The sequence below is a fragment of the Pseudophryne corroboree genome, chromosome 8, assembly GCF_028390025.1.
Source record: "Pseudophryne corroboree isolate aPseCor3 chromosome 8, aPseCor3.hap2, whole genome shotgun sequence".
Lineage (NCBI taxonomy): Eukaryota > Metazoa > Chordata > Amphibia > Anura > Myobatrachidae > Pseudophryne > Pseudophryne corroboree.
The window spans coordinates 411,398,223-411,423,351 of record NC_086451.1 but is presented as its reverse complement, the minus strand read 5'-3'; the positions used below and the strand labels follow the sequence as shown (position 1 = coordinate 411,423,351).

At 49.2% G+C, this 25,129-nt stretch overlaps 1 protein-coding gene across 1 annotated transcript in view; it reads right to left on the bottom strand.

The window, feature by feature from the left end:
- Nucleotides 1-25,129, bottom strand: part of LOC134949352 (calpain-2 catalytic subunit-like) — a 266,498-nt gene that overhangs the window by 160,972 nt on the left and 80,397 nt on the right. Inside the window, exons 15-18 of the mRNA XM_063937866.1 lie at nucleotides 25,010-25,067; nucleotides 23,163-23,227; nucleotides 15,646-15,714; nucleotides 7,724-7,802 (exon numbers count right to left, since the gene is read on the bottom strand). Of these exons, the coding sequence (XP_063793936.1) occupies nucleotides 7,724-7,802; nucleotides 15,646-15,714; nucleotides 23,163-23,227; nucleotides 25,010-25,067 (271 nt within the window). The remainder of the gene's footprint in view (nucleotides 1-7,723; nucleotides 7,803-15,645; nucleotides 15,715-23,162; nucleotides 23,228-25,009; nucleotides 25,068-25,129) is intronic.

The window sequence follows — 25,129 nt, the reverse complement described above, 5'->3', positions numbered from 1 at the left end:
TGAACTTGGGAGCGATGAAATATGAACTGAAATGTAGAACTTGAGAGCGGAGAAATAATAATACCGGTGGAGAGTGGTAAAGTGTAGAAAGGACACCGGCCCTTTAAGGGAAGCTGTACTCTGCTGGAAGCTGAGCTGGAAGCAGGTAATGTTGTAGCTGGAAACAGATGAATCCACAATGGATTGGAGAGTCAGGCTACACCGCAGGTGGAATGCTGGTGCGGGTCTCTATGGTGGAAGTCTTGAGACAGGAGCTGGAACCTGGAAGACAATCACAGGAGAGAGACAAACAGGAACTAGGTTTGACAACCAAAGCACTGACGCCTTCCTTGCTCAGGCACAGTGTATTTATACCTGCAGCAAGGAAGGGATTGGCTTGGCAATTATGCAGATTAAAAATACTGACAACAGATTGGAGGAAATGATCAGCTGACAGAATCCAAGATGGCTGCGCCCATGCAGACACTTGGAGGGAAGTTTGGTTTGTAATCCATGTGGTAATGAAAACAGTAATGGCGGCGCCGGCCACTGGAGACAGGAGACGCCAGGCTGACAAGTGCACATCCAACCACGCGGACACAGCGGAGGCCGCGGCTGACGTAATCGCCACTCTGACACTCTGCATGCAGAGGCTCAGGGACGGCGGCGGAGGCCGCGGGAGATGCCATGCCAGATGTAATAAGGCGTTACTGTGACAGCGTCTCAGAGAGACAGGAGAGGATGCAGGAATGTGAACATTAGGATAACAGATGGGATCCGGTCCTGGAGCGCTGAGCCAGCCTTAGGAGGCATCTGATGGGTAAGAAATGGCGTCCAGATACCCGGATCGTGACAGCACCCCCCCCTTTAGGAGTGGCCCCAGGACACTTCTTTTGCTTTTGAAGAAACTTGGAATGGAATCTCCGGACCAAGGCAGGAGCATGGACATCAGAAGCATTGGTCCATGAACGTTCCTCAGGACCATAACCCTTCCAGTCAATAAGATATTGTAGTTGACCGTAACGGTGACGTGAGTCCAGGATCTTGGCCACTTCATACTCAACGCCTCGTTGAGTTTGGACTTTCGGAGTTGGAGGAAGTGAGGAATGAAACCGATTCAAGATCAGCGGTTTCAACAGGGAAACATGGAATGTCCTGGGTATTTTTAAGAAGGGAGGCAACTGGAGTCTGTAAGCAACAGGATTGATGACTTGTTCAATCTTGAAAGGACCGATATAGCGAGGTGCAAACTTCATACTGGGAACTCTTAACCTCAAATTCTTCGTGGATAACCATACCCGATCACCCACCTTGAGAGCAGGAACTGCTCGACGCTTCTTATCCGCAAACTTCTTGTACCTGAACGATGCCTTGAGCAGAGCTGATCGTACGCTCTTCCAGATATTGGCAAACTGATGCAAGGTGATATCCACTGCGGGAACAGAAGTTGCTGGAAGCGGTTGGAACTCAGGGACTTTAGGATGGAATCCAAAGTTAGTGAAGAATGGTGTTGAAGCAGATGAAGAATGATACTGGTTGTTATGACAGAACTCGGCCCAGGGAAGTAATTGAACCCAGTCATCTTGAGAGGAGGACACATAGATGCGGAGGAAGGCCTCCAAGTCCTGATTCACCCTCTCGGTTTGACCATTGGTCTGAGGATGGTAAGCCGTGGAAAACTTTAGCTTGACTTGGAGGACTTGACATAAACTTCGCCAGAATTTGGCTGTGAATTGAACTCCTCGATCTGATATAATTTCTTCAGGAAGACCGTGGAGTCGGAAGATCTCTTGTATGAATACTTGAGCCAACTTGGAAGCTGACGGAAGACCGGTGAGAGGAATGAAGTGTGCCATCTTGGTGAACCGGTCAACTACCACCCAGATGGTATTGAACTTGTTGCACATGGGTAAGTCTGTAATGAAATCCATCGACAAGTGGGTCCATGGTCGACGGGGAACGGATAGTGGAACCAGTTGCCCCGCAGGCGACTGGCGGGATACTTTATGTTGGGCACACTTTGGGCAAGATGCAATAAACTCCAAGACGTCTTTTTTCAGAGTTGGCCACCAATAGGACCTAGAGATAAACTCCAGGGTTTTTTGGATACCTGTATGTCCGGCAAAACGGGAAGCATGGGCCCAATCCAATGCATGAGCTTCTTCCTTAGCATCGGCTTCACAAAACTTTTCCCTGATGGGGGCGTAGAGTCCATCCCTACCGTGGAGAATGCCAACGGATTTATAATAGGATGCTTGTCTGAAGACTCTGACTCATTTTCTTGCTCCCATGAGCGGGAAAGGGCATCGGCCTTGCGATTCTGAGAGCCCGGACAGAACTGGAGTTTAAAGTCGAACCTGGAAAAGAAAAGTGTCCATCTGGCCTGACGAGGGTTGAGACATTGTGCGCCCTTCAGGTATAAAAGGTTCTTGTGGTCTGTAAGTATGGTGATTGAATGAGAAGCTCCCTCCAACAGATACCCCCACTCTTCTAGAACGAGCTTGATGGCTAGCAACTCCTGGTCGCCAATGGCATAGTTGCGCTCAGCTGGGGAGAACTTCCGGGAGAAGAAACTGCAAGGGTGTAAATGGCCATCTTTAGCCCTCTGAGATAACACCGCTCCTACTCCAACGGAGGAGGCATCCACCTCTAAGATGAAAGGAGAGTCGATGTCAGGCTGTTTCAGAACAGGCGCAGAGATGAACCTTTGTTTTAAAAGATGAAATGCTTGCATGGCTTCTTCAGACCACTTGGACGGGTTAGCACCCTTCTTAGTGAAAGCAGTAATAGGCGCCACAATGGTGGAAAAGTCTCGTATAAACTTTCGGTAATAGTTGGCGAACCCTAAGAACCTCTGGACCCCTTTGAGGGTTAAGGGTACCGGCCAATTTTGGATTGTTTGTAGTTTCTCAGGATCCATCTCTAGTCCGGAACCGGACACAATGTACCCTAGAAACGGAATGGACTTGACTTCAAAGACGCATTTTTCTAATTTGCAATAGAGATGATTGACACGGAGACGGGACAGAACCTCTTTAACCCAAAAACGATGTTCCTCTAAATCGTTGGCAAAAATGAGGATATCGTCTAGATAGACCACGACATGACGGTATAGAATGTCTCTGAAGATCTCATTGACAAAATGCTGGAAGACAGCTGGAGCATTGCTCAATCCGAAGGGCATGACGAGGTACTCATAATGTCCGTCACGGGTGTTAAAGGCGGTCTTCCACTCGTCACCCTCACGGATCCGGATGAGATTGTATGCACCTCGCAAGTCCAGCTTTGTAAAGATGGTAGCTCCGCTAACTCTGTCAAAGAGCTCAGTAATCAGGGGTAAAGGATAACGGTTCTTGATGGTAATGTCGTTCAAACCTCTGTAGTCGATGCACGGCCGCAGACCACCATCTTTCTTTTTTACAAAAAAGAAGCCTGCGCCGGCTGGAGAAGAAGAAGGTCGAATGAACCCCTTTGCTAGGTTCTCTTTAATATATTCCTCCATAGAATGCGTCTCAGGCAGAGACAACGGATAAGTTCGGCCTCGAGGTGGAACCTTCCCTGGAACGAGATCAATCGGACAGTCCCATTCTCTATGAGGAGGAAGGATATCAGCAGAAGCTTTACTGAACACATCCGTGAAATCTTGATATGGAGGAGGTGGAACATCAGACGACCTGGGGGAGGAAGAACAGACAGGCAATACTTTAAACAAACATGTCTCAGCACAGGAGGAACCCCATGCCAGGATTTGCGTAGTCGTCCAATCAATTGTAGGATTGTGAAGACGGAGCCATGGAAGGCCCAGGACCACAGGATGTGTGGCTCTTGGAATCACTAAAAAAGAAATAAGTTCGGAATGAAGAACTCCCACTCTCAGACGAACTGGTAGAGTCCTTAAAGAAATAACTGCATCAAAAATTTTGCTGCCATCCACGGCAGTTAAAGAAATGGACGAAGGAAGTCTCTCGGTGGGTAGGGACCACCGTTTAACATAGGCTTCGGTAATAAAGTTCCCAGCTGCTCCGGAATCAAGGAGGGCAATGACGTTCCGATAACGTTGAGCAACTTGAAGCGAGACTGGGAGATTACAATCTTGAGGAGATGGAGAGGAGATCATTACTCCTAGCCGGCCCTCTCCTTGGCGAGCTAGGATTTGGAGTTTCCCGGACGTTTGGGACAGGCATTAATGGTGTGAGACGGAGCTGCACAATAGAGACAGAGAAACTCGGAGAGACGTCTTCGGCGCTCAGCAGGAGTTAAACGGGAACGGCCAAGTTGCATGGGCTCATCTTTAGATGGTGACAGTTGACGAGGAGGAGGAGCAGAAGATTTTGGAGCAGATGATCTTCCACGCTCAGTTGCTCTCTCTCTGAAACGTAAATCCACTTTCGTGCAGAGTGAGATTAGCTCATCTAACTTAGAAGGTAAGTCTCTGGTAGCTAACTCATCTTTAATACGCTCAGATAAGCCATGCCAGAATGCAGCATACAGGGCCTCGTCGTTCCATGCCAGTTCGGATGCCAGGATCTGGAACTGTATCAGATATTGTCCTACAGTACGTGACCCCTGGCGTAAACGGAGAATCTCGGATGAAGCTGAGGTTACCCGGCCTGGCTCGTCGAAGATGCGCCTGAATGTTGACACGAAGGCAGTGTAGGAAGATAGCAGGGTGTCGGACCTCTCCCATAACGGTGATGCCCAATCAAGGGCTGAGCCACTGAGAAGAGAAATAATGTAGGCAATTTTTGTACGGTCACTGGGAAAATTGCCAGGTTGTAGCTCAAACTGAATCTCACACTGGTTGAGAAATCCCCTGCAGAATCTTGGAGATCCGTCAAATTTTGCTGGCGTTGGAAGATGAAGACGTGGAGCAGAAATGGGTAAGGTGGGTGGGGTTATAGCTGGAGTCACTGTGGTTGACGCACCAGACGCACCTGATCCACGGAGAGTTGTCTGAATCCCATCCAGCCGAGTAGAGAGATCCTGGAGACAGCGGATGATGTGGCCCTGTGCAGCCTCCTGATGTTCTAGTCGGGCTGCCAGTTCTTGCATCGGCCTGGCCGCTTGATCCTGGTCTCCGGCTGGATTCATTAGGTCAGTGCTTACTGTCACAACTGAGGGCCTGAGCTGACGGGAGGCAGCCTCAGTTGTAGGGGCTGAGATGTACCGGAACCTGGGAGGTTGTATCAGACCCCTGGACATGTAAGTAACATGAATAATAACTGCCCGAAGGCGTGACCACGACAACTTGGATAAAAGTCAATGATGTTTATTATGACAACTCCGCAACACAGCAGCAGTAAAAGAAAACGTAAAAGTCAGCAAAGAATAAATACAGTTCCTGGGTACTACAGGATGGCAGGAGCCACAGGGCACTGGTAGTGTGAGATAGTTCTTATGATCTTCTAGATGGAAAGTCCTTACCAGGCCCGACTGTAGCAATGGAGATAACCCAGGATTGTGCCAGCTGGTGTTCCAGGAAAAGCTGGGTTGCTGAAGATAAAACAGCTGCTGTGGATACTGGCTGGAACCAGACTGTTGTTAGCACGGAGTGGATACTGGCTGGAACCAGTTAAATAATAAATGAACTTGGGAGCGATGAAATATGAACTGAAATGTAGAACTTGAGAGCGGAGAAATAATAATACCGGTGGAGAGTGGTAAAGTGTAGAAAGGACACCGGCCCTTTAAGGGAAGCTGTACTCTGCTGGAAGCTGAGCTGGAAGCAGGTAATGTTGTAGCTGGAAACAGATGAATCCACAATGGATTGGAGAGTCAGGCTACACCGCAGGTGGAATGCTGGTGCGGGTCTCTATGGTGGAAGTCTTGAGACAGGAGCTGGAACCTGGAAGACAATCACAGGAGAGAGACAAACAGGAACTAGGTTTGACAACCAAAGCACTGACGCCTTCCTTGCTCAGGCACAGTGTATTTATACCTGCAGCAAGGAAGGGATTGGCTTGGCAATTATGCAGATTAAAAATACTGACAACAGATTGGAGGAAATGATCAGCTGACAGAATCCAAGATGGCTGCGCCCATGCAGACACTTGGAGGGAAGTTTGGTTTGTAATCCATGTGGTAATGAAAACAGTAATGGCGGCGCCGGCCACTGGAGACAGGAGACGCCAGGCTGACAAGTGCACATCCAACCACGCGGACACAGCGGAGGCCGCGGCTGACGTAATCACCACTCTGACACTCTGCATGCAGAAGCTCAGGGACGGCGGCGGAGGCCGCGGGAGACGCCATGCCAGATGTAATAAGGCGTTACTGTGACAGCGTCTCAGAGAGACAGGAGAGGATGCAGGAATGTGAACATTAGGATAACAGATGGGATCCGGTCCTGGAGCTCTGAGCCAGCCTTAGGAGGCATCTGATGGGTAAGAAATGGCGTCCAGATACCCGGATCGTGACACAGGGCGACTCACCACACTTCCATATCCATGCAAATGCGCTCATAAGACGCTGAGTGGATTCAGAGGCTACTGATGTACACTACCGCTCCTGATAACTGATAACGGACACAGTCGCTCACTGACGGACACGGACGCTCAGCGACTTCCACGTGTATGCAGACGCTAAGGCCTGCGACTCGGTCTTGGCGGGATCTCTAGTGTACACAACCGCAGCGTCTAAGCTGCGACCAAGTACCCTCGTGGTAGCGTCTGAGCCGGAAGTGAGGTAATTCAGTTCATGGACGGGAGATGCGCGGAAACTGGTCATGAACTCGGAGGAGGGTCGGCCAGGAGAGCGTCTGAATCCCCCTGTTGACTTAAACTCTAAGGATCGTGGCCTCTACCTAGTCCTGGCGCCTATGATCCCTGGAGCGTAGCGCTGTCGCACTCGAGATGTTTGGCGCATCAATACACTGTTTGTAGTCTCCACCAAATCAGTGTCGCTGTGTCCAGACCCCCCTAGTAAGAGGAAATCCATAGACTTACCGTCCCCCCATGCTCCGGCCACAGCCTGGTTACGTCTGCTGGACCTGCTAGAACATCTGACACAGACGCCCGTCGAGACAGCACTATTACCGCGAAGGTAAGCGTTGTTGCGACCCGGTGGGGCGTTGTTGGAGCGACTTTTTCCAGTGTGCGTTTAAGACGCTGTTAAGAAAAGTCGCTCAAAAAAATATAATAAGTCTATAAAACTAATAAAAAGCTTGAGGCTGCTTTATTCTACAGCAGCCCTGTGACCATGCGGCTTCCTGCCGCACCGATCAAAAAACTGATCTGACTGAGTCAGTGGGCGGGACTATATGGTGAGGCCCCGATGCATCCTGGGAGGCCAGAAAGCTCGTGACCGTGTTGGTGTCATTTCCGCTGTCGCTCAACCAAATCCCAATGTTATCCTGTGGATAATCCTGTGGACCCAGCCAGAGAAATGTTTGTTATCCGAGGACAATGGTTTACAGTCAAGTACAGCAGATAACGAGGATAAATACTTTAATTAAGAAAACATTTATATATTTATTCATGCCTCTTTATGTACAATCAACCTACAGTTAGTCATGGGAACCCTTATTGTGTCCTTGACAAAAGAAAATCAGGTCTGTCACCACACAAGTCCACACAGAACATAGGGTAGTCTACAATAATGTTATCTGTACACTGTGTATATCAGACACGGTACCCGCAACGCTCACACAGACTACTGTGGCAAACAGCCTAGCACTTACTGTATGTGGCCACTACACTTACAGGGAGTATACACCACATCATAGGAAGTACAGAGACTCTCTCACCAGCCACTTCTAGTACTAGGCGCAGCTCCTGTATGTCCATTGTTCCGGATCTGTCACCGTCATGTTTTATGAATAAGTACTGGAAGAGAAGATGGGATAAAACCTCTGCATGCGCATGTGACAATGTTGGAAAATTAATAAATTAATATATATATATATATATATATATATACACATATACACACAACGGTAGGCGGCACTCCGGTCAAGATAAAATACAAACGCAGGTTAGCAGAGACAACGTTTCAAAGTTTATTACTTCGTCCTCAGGTCAGCAAAGCAATACAAACAAACATACCTTTTTATCCCCCCTCATGTGCAGTGAGCACCGGTGTGGTCACGGCGTTCCGACGCCCACAAATAACGTCATCATGCCGTTCCGCCCACCGGAGATATCTCACTAGATACAAACTGAAACATACAAAAACATAAATACATACAAAGTTGCAAAATGTGTGCACAAACACATAAAACATTAAAAAAACGGAACAGATACAGATACAATGCAATAGCTCAAGATTTATATAAATAGATAGATAATGCCTATCTCAGCGTAAGCAAGACACAGCATACAATAACTAAATAAGCCTATCTTCATAAAAAACAATGAAGCCCCATTGACTCATTAAGGCCCCTAGGAGAAAGAGTTTGCAGCTCATGAATCCATTTGGATTCTTTCTGCAGTAACCAAGGGGACCTATTCCCACCTCTCATATTTGCATGTTCATGATCAATAATAATATACTTCAGACAGGCTATACTATGTCTGGCTTGGGCAAAGTGCCGAGCCACCAGCTGGTCGCTAGTCCCACTTTGAATCGCCTTTCGAATGGGCAATTTGTGATTCGCCATACGTTCCCTGAGTGTACAGTCAGTTTTGCCGACATAATGGAGGCCGCATGGGCAACTAATAAGATATATAATAAAGCTGGTAGTGCAAGTCACCCTGTATTTAATACTATATTTTCTTCCACTAAATGGGTGCCTACAGAGCCGGCCCTAACCAATATGATGCCCTAGGCAAGATTTTGGCTGGTGCCCCCTAGCATCACCGCTGGTTCCGCCTCTGACCTTGCACCTCTTTCCCAGCACCATCCCCCCTCACCCATAGCAGTCCTTATTTTGGTGTTTGTACCCCTTATATTTTAAATAGGAACAGTTCGCACATATGGCGCACAGCCCAAAAAGTGGGGTGTTTTTGCTGGCAAGGGTCATGGTCACACAATAGTAACCCCAATTCTAATTACACCACACAGTACTGCAACTTTATTCACATTTTATCATGCGATAGTGTCCATAATTCATAATACATCCCACAGTAGTATCACTTTACCTTATAAACGTTACTCCTCACAGTAGAGCCCCTTATTCACATTACACGACACTGAATTGCTCCTTATTCACATTACACCACACCATATTGCTGTTTATTCACATTAGACCACACAGTATTGCCCTTTCTGTATGTTACGCCACACAGTAGAGCACCTTATACACATAATGCCACACATTAATAATGCATTTATATACTTAATTCCACACAGTAATGCCCCTTACACATATAAGACACATTATTAATGTCCTTATAAACATAATGTGCTTTACACATTATGACAACCTTTATTAATGCCCTATTACACATAATGTCCCTTACACATATGCCGCACATTATTAATGCCCTTATACACATAATGACACACATAGTGCCACCTACACATTTGTTGAACATTATTAGTGCCCCTATACACATTATGACACACATACAGTAGTACCCTGTTGCACATTATTAATGCATTTGTTACATGACACACATAATGCTCCTTACACATATTCTGAACACTACTGCACAACCAACCCACTCACATGCACACAGCACTCACACTGCCACTAACACTGTGACCTCTGCCTCTGCTTGAATACAGATGTGTCCTCATAAATCTTGCCTCAATGCTAATGTCGGGCACCTTTTTTTATGAAAATGCATCTTATTTGCATTGCTACGTGGCTAGGATGCACAAGCAGCTTCTGCTGATTAAAATGATATGCAGCAAGCCCAGGGCCGGTGCAAGGTTTTTCGGCACCCTAGGCAAAACATATGCCTGCTGCAACACCCCTCCCCCACCCCCGCCGCCCCCTTTGCACCTCCCCTTCCCAAAAAAAAAACCCACACAACCTTTAAAAATTATATTTTAAAAAGCCACCATGCGTGACATTTTGCGGGGACCCCCAGACAGGCTACAACGTAGGATACATTACTCCTGACAACGTAGGATACATTACTCCTGAGTGCAGAAGAACTGAAGATTTATACATTCAATGCCATGCAGTATATATATAATATATATATAAAATACATACATATATATATATATATATATATATATATATATACACACCAGTAGAGGAATGGAGCATTGACAAGGAGTCCCAGTAAAGCAAAGACTTTTGCCCATAAAAATGTATATTAGGGACCAATCTGAGGCCACTACATTGCAGGCTGCAGAAGACAGGGAACAGCAGCAGGGGAGCCGCCCGCAGTCTGCTCCGCAGTGTAGCACCAGTCCCTCACTTAGTACAACATAATCATCCATGCAGCACGCCCCGAATGCAGTGTGTCCCCTTGTGGTGCGGGAATATGTCGGCGCGGAGACGAGCAGAAGAAATGTAACAATAGCCGGCAGCATGCTGCTTACTCTATGTGCATAGAGTATTAGAGCCGCTGCCGATGGGTTACACTCACACTGACTGCGCTGCAGGGATGCCGCGGCCGCCCATCTGTTATCAGCCGCCCACCAGCGCTGTCAGTGTGAGTGTAACCCATCGGCAGCGGCTCTAATACTCTATGCACATAGAGTAAGCAGCATGCTGCCGGCTATTGTTACATTTCTTCTGCTCCTCTCCGCGCCGACATATTCCAGCACCACAAGGACACACACTGCATACGGGGCGTGCTGCCAGCTAGTGGTACCTACAGTTCTTCTGCTCCTCTCCGCGTCTCCTCCGGTAACGCTCGAAATATTCCTCCTCTTAAAGAAGAGGAGGAGCTGAGCAAGAGTAAGCGTGACCTGCCGCCCTCCAGTGGCCACCGCCCATAGGCAGCTGCCTAAAGCTGCCTAGTGGTGGCGCCGGCTCTGAGCAAGCCTATATACTGTGTGAGACTGTGGCTGTATCTGCATATGAAGTGCTACACACAGAATATAGGCATGCCGCATATCATTTTAATCAGCAGAAGCTGCTGATGCCCCTAGGCATATCAAATGCCCTAGGCAATTGCCTAGTTTGCCTATGCCTATGGCCGGCTCTGGGTGCCTAAACGTACTCCCGGTAAGGAGGGATCTGCAAGTAGTGCAGTCTAGGCATCTAAAACAACCCTTACGTAGGGACAGAAAGGTGTTTTGTTCACTTTGCTTAAAATGCAGACCCGTCACATCAGTTTTGACCACCCAATCACGTAAATTGCGACCTCTTGTATACGTCGGCATGATGGCAGTCTCAGCTAAATTCAGCTCTTTATCGGTCTGTACCACAGGCCACAGGGATTTAGTGGCCTTGGCAATCAACCTACTCTTGATATTATAATGGTTAACCCATGGTAACCGAGTGGCCACATTGTTTTCCTCTTTTTTGGCAAGTAAGACCTCCCGATTCATATTCAGAGCTTTCTCCTTAGCCTCAAGCAATTTATCAAGAGGGTATCCCCTCTGTCTGAATTTAATGATCATATTAATAATCTGTATTATGGCTTTGGTTTTATCACTACATACCCTCACTGCCCGTAAAAACTGGGAATAAGGTAAACCCAGTTTGCATGGAAGAGGATGAAAGCTGTCAAAATGAAGTAGTGTGTTGCGATCAGTACTCTTATGGTATAGGTCAGTGGACAAAATACCGTCCTTACACTGTACTAAGACATCAAGAAAGTTAACACTCTCCATACTGATGTTAAAGATAAATTTAATCGGATGTTCTGTAGCATTGTGTCGGCTAATAAATTCCCGAAACCTATCCTGACTGTGACCAAATAACAAACACATCATCTATGTACCGCAAGTACATGATGATTGCGTCCGAAACAGAATTATCATCAAAGAAGATTTCTTGCTCAGCAGAGAACATAAAAGCATTTGCATACGACGGGGCCACCGGGGAACCCATCGTGCAACCAGCAGTCTGCAGGTAAAACCTGCCATCGAAAACAAAATAATTGTGTGTCAGAATCATAGTAAGCAGGTCAAGTACAAACTCAATATCAGGACCGACATATAGGGAATTTCCTACCAATAGATTACGTACTGCTTTAATGCCAGCCTCCTTAGGAATGATAGTATAAAGACTGGCAATATCAATACTACACAGACTGCAATCCTGTGGAATGTTTCTTAGTGACTGTATATGGTTAATGAAAGATGTGGTGCGATAATCGGCCGCCCTGGCGGATTATCAAGACATTTATGGATTTTAGGCAGTGAATATAGTACAGGGACCATCGGATGTTCAACAATCAAAGCTTTCATTAACATGTTAGTAATTATCCCTGAATTAACCGCTAGCTGTAATTTGTCATATAACACTTTCGAGAAAGACAAAGTAGGGTCACTCTCAAGTACTCTATACACATTAGTGTCACTCAACTGCCTATACAGCTCCTCCTTATATGTACACAAATCCTGAATCACAATACCCCCACCTTTATCGGCAGGGCGTATTGTGATGTCAGTATAAGATGACAGATCTCTCAATGCATCATACTCAGCAGAACTTAAATTATTGAAATGTTTCCTATGTGCATCAGAAGAAACCACCTCAGACACCTCATGATTCAACAACCGTCCATAGGTTTTTATAGTCGCATTATAAGAAACTGGGTCGAATTTGCTACGATTCTGTAAGCGTGACAACTGTATGGGTAGTGTTGCAGTCACATCCGTAGGTAATGTCTCAGTAACCCTGGAGGCTGCCATTAAAGCAGTACGTAATCTATTGGTAGGAAATTCCCTATATGTTGGTCCTGATATTGAGTTTGTACTTGACCTGCTTACTATGATTCTGACACACAATTATTTTGTTTTCGATGGCAGGTTTTACCTGCAGACTGCTGGTTGCGCGATGGGGTCCCCGGTGGCCCCATCGTATGCAAATGCTTTTATGTTCTCTGCTGAGCAAGAAATCTTCTTTGATGATAATTCTGTTTCGGACGCAATCATCATGTACTTGCAGTACATAGATGATGTGTTTGTTATTTGGTCACAGTCAGAGGATAGGTTTCGGGAATTTATTAGCCGACACAATGCTACAGAACATCCGATTAAATTTACCTTTAACATCAGTAGGGAGAGTGTTAACTTTCTCGATGTCTTAGTACAGTGTAAGGACGGTATTTTGTCCACTGACCTATACCATAAGAGTACTGATCGCAACACACTACTTCATTTTGACAGCTTTCATCCTCTTCCATGCAAACTGGGTTTACCTTATTCCCAGTTTTTACGGGCAGTGAGGGTATGTAGTGATAAAACCAAAGCCATAATACAGATTGATAATATGATCATTAAATTCAGACAGAGGGGATACCCTCTTGATAAATTGCTTGAGGCTAAGGAGAAAGCTCTGAATATGAATCGGGAGGTCTTACTTGCCAAAAAAGAGAAAAACAATGTGGCCACTCGGTTACCATGGGTTAACCATTATAATATCAAGAGTAGGTTGATTGCCAAGGCCACTAAATCCCTGTTGCCTGTGGTACAGACCGATAAAGAGCTGAATTTAGCTGAGACTGCCATCATGCCGACGTATACAAGAGGTCGCAATTTACGTGATTGGGTGGTCAAAACTGATGTGACGGGTCTGCATTTTAAGCAAAGTGAACAAAACACCTTTCTGTCCCTACGTAAGGGTTGTTTTAGATACCTAGACTGCACTACTTGCAGATCCCTCCTTACCGGGAGTACGTTTAGGCACCCATTTAGTGGAAGAAAATATAGTATTAAATACAGGGTGACTTGCACTACCAGATTTATTATATATCTTATTAGTTGCCCATGCGGCCTCCATTATGTCGGCAAAACTGACTGTACACTCAGGGAACGTATGGCGAATCACAAATTGCCCATTCGAAAGGCGATTCAAAGTGGGACGAGCGACCAGCTGGTGGCTCGGCACTTTGCCCAAGCCAGACATAGTATAGCCTGTCTGAAGTATATTATAATTGATCATGAACCTGCAAATGAGAGGTGGGAATAGGTCCCTTCGGTTACTGCAGAAAGAATACAAATGGATTCATGAGCTGCAAACTCTTTTTCCTAGGGGCCTTAATGAGTCAATGGGGCTTCATTGTTTTTTATGAAGATAGGCTTATTTAGTTATTGTATGCTGTGTCTTGCTTACGCTGAGATAGGCATTATCTATCTATTTATATCAATCTTGAGCTATTGCATTGTATCTGTATCTGTTCCGTTTTTTTTGTTTTATGTGTTTGTGCACACATTTTGCAACTTTGTATGTTTTAATGTTTTTGTATGTTTCAGTTTGTATCTAGTGAGATATCTCCGGTGGGCGGAACGGCATGATGACGTTATTTGCGGGCGTCGGAAGGCCGTGACCACGCCGGTGCTCACTGCACATGAGGGGGGATAAAAAGGTATGTTTGTTTGTATTGCTTTGTTGACCTGAGGACGAAGTAATAAACTTTGAAACGTTGTCTCTGCTAACCTGCGTTTGTACTTTATCTTGACCGGAGTGCCGCCTACCGATGTGTATGTTTGTCCCGTCGCTGCACGGGTCCAGGAGGGCACCGGACTTTAATTAAGTTGTGGGAGTGCTGCCAGAAATTGTTTATATATATATATATATATGTTTATATATATATATATATAGCAATCTCGGGGGTCTGGCACTCCATAGTTAAGAATGGTAACTCGCGCCGGTGCCTTCGCTTACAATGTAAATACAGGCTCGGTGGCACGGCACTCAGCTCTTCTAAGTGAATGAATAAAGCGGATCACAGTCTGCTGATCAACGTTTCAATATATTTAAACATATCCTGACGAAAATATTTAAATATATTGAAACGTTGATCAGCAGACTGTGATCCGCTTTATTCATTCACTTAGAAGAGCTGAGTGCCGCGCCACCGAGCCTGTATATATATATATATATATATATATATATATGAAATATATTTCAACTTAACAGAACCGAGTGTATCAATAAATAAACGTATACAAGTCACACCTCTTGTACACCTAAAGTGGGCCACACTGCCTCTGCACCATTGCTAGATTTTTCAGGTATTAGCAAACAGGACCCAACCCATCTTAGTTGTTCAAGAAGCTGCCATTGGGGTGTATAGTGAAAGCAGCTTGGCCGTGGCTCCTTACAGATCATTAATATCATTCGTATGTAATACTGAGTAGGAACCAGCTGTCCAGCACCCGCAGCTCACTCACCTGACTAGTTAGTTTCCTTTGGTACTGTCTGGGAATCCCACCAAACTGTGCCTTTAAATACAAGGGGGTGACCCCATTCTGCATGCCACTGAAATCGCCTGTAGAGCATACCTTGCAGAGAACTACCATATGATAAGTGAGTAAATAAGGGGTACATTTACTAAGCAGTGATAAGAGTGGAGAAGTGAGCCAGTGGAGAAATTTCCCCATCAACCAATCAGCAGCTCTGTATCTTTTATAGTATGCAAATTATAGATGTTACTTCAGTGCTGATTGGTTGATGGGGAAATTTCTCTACTGGCTCACTTCTCCACTCTTATCACTGCTTAGTAAATGTACCCCTAAAGCACAATAGCTCTGCAGGTCTATGGGAAATCACTGTCCGTGTCTTCCTGTCTATCAGAACCCAGTGATGGCTCCAGAAGTTGGGCAAAGACAGCACCAATGTTCTGCCTGGCAGTGATGTCACAGCATTACCTCCCATTCCTTAATCTTGCTCCAAAGATATTTAAATTCTTCCAGCTGAAGCTTCCCGGTCCCACTGAACTGTGATCCGTTATGTTAAGGAGAACACACAGCCAGCTCTATACTATTATTATTCTTATTAATAAGCTTTATTGTTAGAGCATCATCATATTATCAGTCCCTGTACCAATGGAGCATACTGTCTAAATACTGTACCCTGCAGACGCAGCAGGAAAAACGTAACCAGAAGAAGAGAGTATTGACTGCATAGGAGAGAAAAGAGTTAAACATCTGGGGAGGGGTGGACCTAGCTGTAAGGAAAGTACAGCCTTCTTTAAGGGGAGGGCTTGATATATATAGGGAAGGCGAAGCCATCTTAAGTCTCTTGGTGATTTGGTTTTGGTGAGTGCTGCAGTGCAAGCAAAATTTTTGTTTTTTCCTTGGGCTTTTGCTGTACACATAGTGTATTCACGTGACCATCTGTGGTGATTCTCCTCTCCAGAGAACCCCTCACTATTTATACCCTCTCCCCTGGTTTGTCTACCTGCTAACATGTCTGCTAGACCCCGGCGCGTGCTAAGGGCCCCGGCTCGGTACAGCGGCTCGGACGTCCGAGCGGGCCCTGAGGCGGTGGTGGGCGGCCTGAGGGACGGGGCTCCGTCCCCTAGGGCCTCTACACTCACGGCCGCAGGCAGCGCGGACGGGGTCCGGGCGGGCTCGCCGCTGGGGGCCGGGTTGGGCACTTCGGCCGGACGAGGACGGCGTGGGGGACCGGTGGTCCTTTCAGGCCACCCGAGGATCAGCGGGCGGCGGCCGTCCCCTCCGGGGGCCGCCGATCCCGGGATCAGGTCGGGCGCCGCGGGCGCGCGCGCGCGCTGCGGTGAGCGCCCGGGAGCGGCAGACAGTAACTCTCCTTCCTCGCCGCGGCCGAGTGTTCGTGCCGGGCGGGGGGAGAGGACAGGTGCGGGAGCAGGCGGTCGCCGCGCGGGGCCTATGCAGGAGCCTCGCGCGGCGGCCGAGGAGGAGGATCAATGCGGGAGACCGTTGGCGGGAGGACGTGGGACGCGCGCCCGAGGCGCGCGCGCGCCCACGCTCGTTCCGGACGCCGCGGGCCGCGCACGTGCACGCGCAGCGGGGCCAACTCCGCACAGATCACCAGCTTCTTCTCCCCGGATGCCGGTAGACGGCAGGGGGAGTGAACACATGAGGGGGGTGCAGCGTATGCCTCGAGTAGGCAGCGCTGGGCGCATGGAGAGGGCAGTAGGAGGAGGGGGTACAGCATCAGCGGCAAGGGATGGCCGGGGCCAGCGGGCGGGTGCGCCCTCCGCGGGCCAGGTGACACGCGGGGGAGCACGCGCGGGGGGGGCAGCAGGTCCCCATGAATACCGCGGGGCACAGCGGGTCCCGCGGCAGGGAGGGAGACAGGGAATGGGTCAGCGGCCGCAGGGCTGAGCCCGACAGTGGGTCCTCCACAGGACCAGGGGATTTTTCGGCCTCCCCGGAGAGGGAAGAAGTGGGCTCGGAATTTGAGAGTGGTAGGGCTGTCCGGGGTGCACTTGCCTTCGGTTTAGAGCACGAGGAGCAGGGTCCCCGGGGCGCGTCAGGCGGTCGGTGGGCGCGGGCTCGCGCCCAACCAAGGACCGGCCGTCCATCGGGCGGCGTTTCCGCGGGTCGCGCCGCACGGGTTCCTCCTGGGGCCATGGCGTCGGCGCTGGCCACGGTGGTGGAGGCTCTGGGGCCGTTAGCAGCAGTGGCCTCCCCTAGGGCAAGGACGGATGTTGGCCAGTCTGCGGGACGCAGGGGGTCTGGCGATCGAAGGGCATCAGCGGCGCAGCGAGTAGCACGAGCCTGCCGAGAGCTGGGGGCCGCCGCGGCGGAGCTGGAGCCAGAACGGGAGCAGCGGGGGCGCACAGTCACTGCGCATTCCGCACGGGGTGCCCGGCGTGCGCCGCAAGCGCGGGCCGGGACCTCTTCTGTTTTGTCTTCCACAGAGGGCCGAAGTGAAAGAGATGGGGCAGATTTCGTGGCGGACGATGATTGGACGGAAGAAAACGAAGGATCCGGGTCGGAGAGGTCGATGGCATCCGGTGAGTTGGTACAGTCTATATCAGTTTCCACCACGAGCTCGAGTTCGCGAAGCTCTTCGTCCTCCTCGTCCTCCTCTTCTTTAGCGTCGCAGGCGTCCGACGCGGATAGTACTGCTAGGGCAAGGAGGGAGGCCGAGAAACTTGCCAAAAGAGCGGCAAAGCAGCAGAAGAGGCGCAAGCGACGCAGGCGAATGAGTGTGGAGGAGCGTAGGGCAAAGAAGCGGCGCGATCTGCCGGGGGTAGTGCGCTGCGAGTACACCGCAGTTATGAGGGGGCTGCGAGACAGCTGCCGCAAGAAGATACGTAGGGGTGACTTCGTGGACTTATTCGTCTTGACTAGGGCCATGAAGAGGGACTACAAAGCGGCGGCCGCTAAGACGGGCATGGGGACAGAAGCTTTCCGGTCTTTTGATAATTGGCTGGCCGGTTTCTGGGTGTTTGCGGCATGCTATTTGGAGGATAGGCCGGAAGAACACATGAATATTATCCGGTACCTGCATCTCGTGCATGACATGCAGCGCACGTCCGCGGGCTCGGAATGGCGGCAGTATGACCAAGAGTTTCGGGAGAAACAGGATGGGCTGCGGGTCATGGATTTTGGTTTCAAAGATGTGGAGGTCTGGCTCAAAGTGACCCGGGCATCACAACAAGAGGCGGAACCCCAGAAACAGGGAACAGGTGTGCGTCGCGCGGGGTCATCAGCCCAGGGGGCGGTCGCGGACGGAGGAATTGCCAGGACAGGTGGATTGGCCGCTCGCGGGGGCGGGCGGTCTGCTCCTCGGGGGAAATGCTTCGCTTTTAACAGCGGAACATGTTCCTATGGCAAGCAGTGTCGGTTTCGTCACTCCTGCCAGCATTGTGGAGGAGCCCACCCAGCCTCCTCTTGTTTCAAAGGGGGGCGACAGGGAAACAGGGGAAAGCAGGCTTACTCGAAGCAGGCCGCGAGCGGGACCGCTCAGCAGAGCCCCAACGCCAGTTAAGTTGGAAACGATGGGCAAATGGTTGGATATGTATCCAAATAGAACGGATGCGAAGTTTTTGTTAGATGGTTTTAAGTTTGGTTTTCGCTTGCCTGTTGCAAGCGAGGTGTCAGTGCGGGCACAGAGAAACCTCCAGTCTGCACGGGCCTTGCCGACTGTCCTGCGGGAGAAAGTGGATAAGGAGGTCAGGTTGGGCAGGATGGAGGGGCCTTTTAGATCACCCCCGGTGGATGACTTGGTCATCTCCCCGGTCGGGGTGGTTCCGAAGAAGACCCCGGGCGCTTTTCGGCTCATACAGCATCTTTCTTACCCGCCAGGGACATCGGTCAACGACGCAATACCACCGGCTTATTGCTCGGTGGTGTATCAGTCATTTGACGAGGCGCTTGAGATGGTCCGCAGCTACGGGAGCGGGGCCCTCATGGCTAAGATCGATGTTGAGTCAGCCTTTAGATTATTGCCATTGCATCCTGACTCATTCCGTTTCATGGGTTTCCGGATTGGGACGGAGTATTTCATCGACAAATGTCTGCCGATGGGATGTTCCGTTTCATGCTCATTTTTCGAGCGCTTTAGCACTTTTCTTCATTGGTGTGTGGAGTCGACGTCAGGCGGCCACGGGGTTGCACATTACCTCGACGATTTCCTATGCGCGGGTCCGGCGAACGACACAAGGTGCGCCGATTTGCTGTTTAGCACCCAGGCTCTCTTTTACCACTTCGGTGTTCCTGTAGCCGGGGACAAAACGGAGGGTCCGGACTCCTGCTTATCGTTCTTGGGGATTGAAATTGACACAGTGGCGGGGGAGTGTCGCTTGCCTCAGGACAAAGTGTCAAAGCTCCGCGAAACCATTTGCCGGTTCAAAGGCTCGCGTAAGGTCACGCTGCGTCAGGCGCAGTCCTTGCTGGGCATGCTTAACTTTGCTTGTCGGGTAATTCCGATGGGCAGGGTTTTCTGCCGGAAGCTCGAAAGGGCAACGGCGGGGTGTGCCAGGTCTCATCATTTCGTTCGATTGTCCTCTGAATTAAAAAGGGATCTGGCCGTATGGGCTTCGTTCCTGGAGGATTTCAACGGGGTGAGCATATGGCAAGCGCCAGCCATAGACAGCGACCGGTTGCAGCTGTTTACCGATGCCGCAGGTGCCTATGGATTTGGTTGTTTTTTGGAGGGATCGTGGTGTGTGGCATCTTGGCCGGAAAGCTGGCATAGTGAGGGTCTTACAAGAGATCTGTTGCTACTGGAGCTTTTTCCCATTATGGTAGCTTTGGAGGTTTGGGGCGACCGGTTGGCTAATCGCAGCATAGTGTTTAGATGCGACAATCTAGGCGTAGTGCATGCGATTAATAACCAGAGGGCGAAATCGCTAGTGGTTCTGAGGGTGCTCGGGCAGTTGCTTTTGACATGCTTGCGTAGGAATCTATGGTTTCGGGCGCAGCACGTTCCCGGTTTGGAAAACGAAATCGCAGATGCATTGTCGCGGGGACAGTGGGAGAGGTTTTGGGTTTTGGCACCCGAGGCCGAAGAGCAGGGTTTTCACTGTCCTGGTTATGTTTGGCAGGTGATCGGGCCGGACTGGAAGGTCTAGCGTTGCGGTCAGTAGCGCCGGCCACGCTCAAGGCGTACGGACAAGCGTGGAACGAGTGGGAGGAGTTTGTCCAGGGTCGTCAGCATCAAGGTAAGAGCAAGCATCGGCTGATGCTTTCTTTTATGTGGCAGCTCTACGTTTCCGGTAGGTCACGAGCGGTGGTGTCCCGGTACTTGGCTGGCGTCTCATTCTTCTGCAAGCTGCGAGGCGCCCCGGATGTAACGAAAAGCGAGGTTCTACGGAAGGCTATGAAAGGGTGGGCGCGAGTTGCGCCGACGCCGCCAGATAGGAGGCGGCCCATCGATGCGGCTTTGTTGCCGGCCGTCATCGAGGCGGTGGGGCGAGTAGCGTCGTCCAGGTTTGAGGCGCTTTTGTTCCGTTTGGCTTTCTCGATGGCTTACCACGGGGCTTTTCGAGTTTCTGAGTTGGTAGCGCCTTCCAAGAGGTCGGAATCGCGCATGCTGGTCGGCGACGTGGTAGTGGGTGAGAGGTCCTTGCTGTGCAGATTGCGGCGCTCCAAGACGGATCAAGTGGGGAGAGGGCGCTGGGTTACGATGGTTCCAGCGCTAGCAGAAAGCGTTTGCCCAGTGGGTCTGGCCATGCAATATGTGGTAGTGCGACCCGCTAAGGAAGGGTCATGGCTATTGCATTATGACGGGCTGCCAGTCACAAAATACCAGTTCCGGTGGATGCTGGGTCGCTGTCTGACGGGCTTGGGCCTCTCACCTGCTGATTTCGGTACCCATTCCTTTCGGATAGGCGCGGCGACGTCGGCAGCTGCGGCGGGTTTCTCCAGAACTGAGATCCAGGCGGTGGGGCGATGGAAGTCGTCCAGTTACAGGCGATATATTCGCCCCGTCACGTGAGAGGGCGCCCGGCGCTTGGGGCTTTGTTAATTGCAATTTGTTATGCTGTTTCAGTTCTGTGTTTTATGGAGTTGTGCGTTTGTTAATGTTTGTTCCCCCTTTTTATCCTACTCAGGGATTAGCTACTCGCCGTTGCCGGCATGAGTCGGCAGCGGGGGTCTGGAGTTATTTTGCGATTTTTTGCCTGACTTGACGGACTGAATTCTAATCTATAATTCGGCTAATTTGGTCTAATCAGAGTCCCTCAGCAGGTCTTTACGTTTCACCTCCAGCTGAGTTATTACATGTGTTTCCCATTTTATACCCCCCCCCCCTTCCCCTGTTTTTATTTCGTTTAATTTTATTTGATCTTCCCCCTTTGTGTCTTTAATTGCACTTCTAAATTGGCAACGAAGCATGGTGCAGTCGGCTAGGCCGTGACTGCTGCAATAGCGAGTCCTAAAGTTTTCTTTTTTGGCAGATCCTTCAGTATAAACAATGAATAAGCCTCTTAGTAATCTATTCTACCCCTCTTTTTCCCTTCAGGATGGTTTGAAGACAATTTGACCATTTGGGTGGTTGGCCACTCTTACATTTACTGGGCGGCCAGGTTTGTGTCCTCGGAAGGGTCTCAGGCATTGTTTGGAATACAGGGTGTCAGATGGCTTGGCTGGCGCGGAATGATGTGGGGTGAGCTGAAGAGTAGGTTAGTGAGTCAGGCCAGCAAGCATGGAGTCCCTAAAGTTTTGGTTGTCCATCTAGGTGGCAACGACTTGGGGAAGAGGACATCCTTGGAGCTGCGGTGGGCCATGATACAGGATCTGGCAAGTGTGACCGCGCAATGGACCAATTGTGTGTTGGTTTTTTCCATGATGGTGCCGAGATTGTGTTGGAGGGGTGTGGCGGATGGTCGCCAGATTGATGAGGCCCGGAAAAAGGTGAACGGAGCAGTGGCAAAGTGGGTGCTGTCCCACGGTGGGAGGGTGGTTCGCCACCCGAGGATACGGTTCAGAGACAGCCACCTTTTCCGGCGCGATGGAGTACATCTATCCGATGAGGGGATGATGTTTTTTCTAGAGGATCTAGGTTTCGCTCTGCAGGAGTTAGGGTAGGTTTATGGTGGCGGTGCGAAATACTTTGGGGATGAGTCTTTCGCTGTTGGCGGAAAAGAACGGCAGTTTCGTATGGTAGAGAAAACTGTAGTGTTTTACAGTTTGTTGTGGTTTAGGTGCACTCACCTCCATCGACTTATGGCCGCTTGACCACCCATCCGGGAAGGCAGCGGCAGGGCACCCAGGAGCGGTGGGTAGTCACTGTGGGGGTTGAGTTGTCACCTATTACCGGTTTATGGTAAGCTTTTAGTAAATTTATAGGGTTGAGTTATTTAAGTTTAATTTAGATTAAGTGAGCCGTTCTTTTGGGCCGCCACCATATGCCAGCTGGAGCGGCATATTAAATTAATCTCTTTATTACAGGTTTCCTAATGGTTAGGGACAAATAAATAGCTAGCAATTTCCTGCCAAAATCAAGTCTCAGTGTCGTTATTTCTGGTTATGGTTATGAATGCTTTACTTTCAAAGAAAGGGGTCCACCAAATATCACTAAGATGTTTAGCCAAATAACCTACCAGTATGTTTTTGCACTGTGGGTGGAAACCGGAGCAACAGGGAGCCCCTTAATTGCTGTAATATGAGTTCCCACTTAACGAGAAGGTTCTCAGACCGCTTCGCTAATATACTAAATAAGTAAAATACACAGGCAGCTGTTACGGTGCTGGTGCAGTGAGTATACCAGAGGCAGATGGAGCATATGATAGGACAGGGTGCAGCAGTAACGGCTCCCCCTTAAACAGCGTGTATGGAACACAAGTCAGGAATGGGGACAGTATAAATGGCTTCTTCAGTCCTTACTGTAGGATACCTTGGGAATTTCCCCTCCCCGCATTAAGAAGTGTGGATATCATGTCTGTCTGGACATAGCCTTACTGCTGCCACTCCCCCACCCAAATCGCCAATGTACAGACTAAGGATACATCTGCAATCCTTAGAAGTTGGGTGCAGGTGTCCAGGGAAAACCCGTCTGTTTTCAGGTGCGTTTCTAGAATAAGGAATAAGGTGGTAAATGAGAAATCTACTGGTAATAATTGTCATTTCTTCATTTACAGGCCCAGATTTATCAAGTGTTGGAGAGTGAAAAATTGGATGGAGATAAGGTACCAGCCAATCAACTTCCTAACTGTTTTAAAAATGACAGGAGCTGATTGGTTGGTACTTTATCACTGTGAAATTTATCACTCTCCAAGGCTTGATAAATCGGGCCTATAATGTGCAGTCTAATACCCTTATTAATCAATACCCCCCTTTTATCACCAAACTTTTTCCTATGCTAATTAACGTTACCGCTCGCCGCGCTTTTTTACTTGAATTCAGCATTGAAGCTGTCGCTGGCGAGCGGTAACGTTAAAACACTCGGCAGCGCTGTTTGTCACATCCAAACAGCGCTGACGAATGAAGTTTTCTTTTAAGTCATGCAGTCTGCGCATGCGCCGTCTGTCTCTCCTTTTCCGGCACATGCGCAGAAGGTGGAGCGGGATGACAAAGAGACCGTGGCAGCCGCAGCTGCCCTTCCTCCTCCAGTACCCGGGCACATCGCACAACCAACATCAGCACGACTGCCTCCACCTTCACTCCAGTGTCCAACCTCCTCCCCACCATCAGTCCTCGGTGTTATTGTATGTGTGTGTGTGCGCATCCTGTGTCCCGTGTGTGTGTGTATTATGTGCCATATGTGTTGCGTGCCGTGTGTGTGTGTGTGTGTGTTGCGGGAAAGAGAGAGTGAGCTGGTGAGAGGCAGCAGATGAGCCGGCTGAGTCCTCTCTTCTTTCACTTCCTCTCTGCAGATCTCCCAGCTCCCCGCTGCTACAGGGACAAACAGCGCCAGTGAGCGCTAATTAACAGACAGGAGCAGCTGGCGAGTTTGAAATAGTGCAACGAGCGATATTTGGGGAATACCGCTCGTTGTTAAATAAACTTCAACATGTAAAGTCAATGAAGGGGGTAAAAAAAATAGCGCTGACATAAAACAGCGCTGTGGGGGCTTCTTAAATAAACAAAGCTGTTATTTATCACTAATATCGGGTTTTTAACAGCAAAACCCGTTGATAAATGAGGGCCAATGAGTGATAAATTTCACCAGCCAATCAGCTCCTAACTGTCATTTTTCAAACACGGTCTGTAACATGGCAGTTAGAAGCTGATTGGCTGGTGCAATTTATCACTCTCAGTGAAATTTATCACTCATTGATAAATAAGGGCATGAGTACGAAAAGGATGCTAGCAGATTTTAGAAGTGTCCACCCAAAACAGGTGCTACATCACGTCCCCTAGCTCCTAGGTGTATGCAGTGCAAGGGGCGAGTCTTCTACACGCCACAAATGTCTGACATGAAAGCCTAAACTATTCCAGGCTGGCTTTAATAAGTGTCTCTGAATGAAGGATTAAGCCACATTTAGTGTATCACGAGAGAGGCAGTAGATGTGGAGAGCAGATGGGCCGGGATCAGTATGTATTACCGACAATCGGGATGCCGTCCGTCAGTGTACAGACAGCGGCATCCTGGACGTCAGTATACCGGGAGAGGAGCGAGCGCATAGAGTCCCCTTGCAGGCTCGGCTGTGGACACCCATGAGTGGGATTAGCCCCTGTGAGTCGGGATCCTGGCTGGCGGCATAGTCAGCAGTCGAGATTCAGACGTTGGTATCCTAACCGCCGGCAAATTTAACTGCACCCCGATGGGCCAACTGGCTCCTTGTACAAGCGATTAGGTTTGTGCTAGTGGAGGAGTTTCTCCTCGTACCCTCATTAGCATGTTCCTTCTTACTTTTGGCAGTGACCTCTAACAGGATGCTCTGCAATTCCTCAGGGCTCATCTCCTGGTCCTAGAATTCAAGAAACATAGAAAGCTAGTACAGCGTATTCTGTAGCACCTCATTCTCTATGT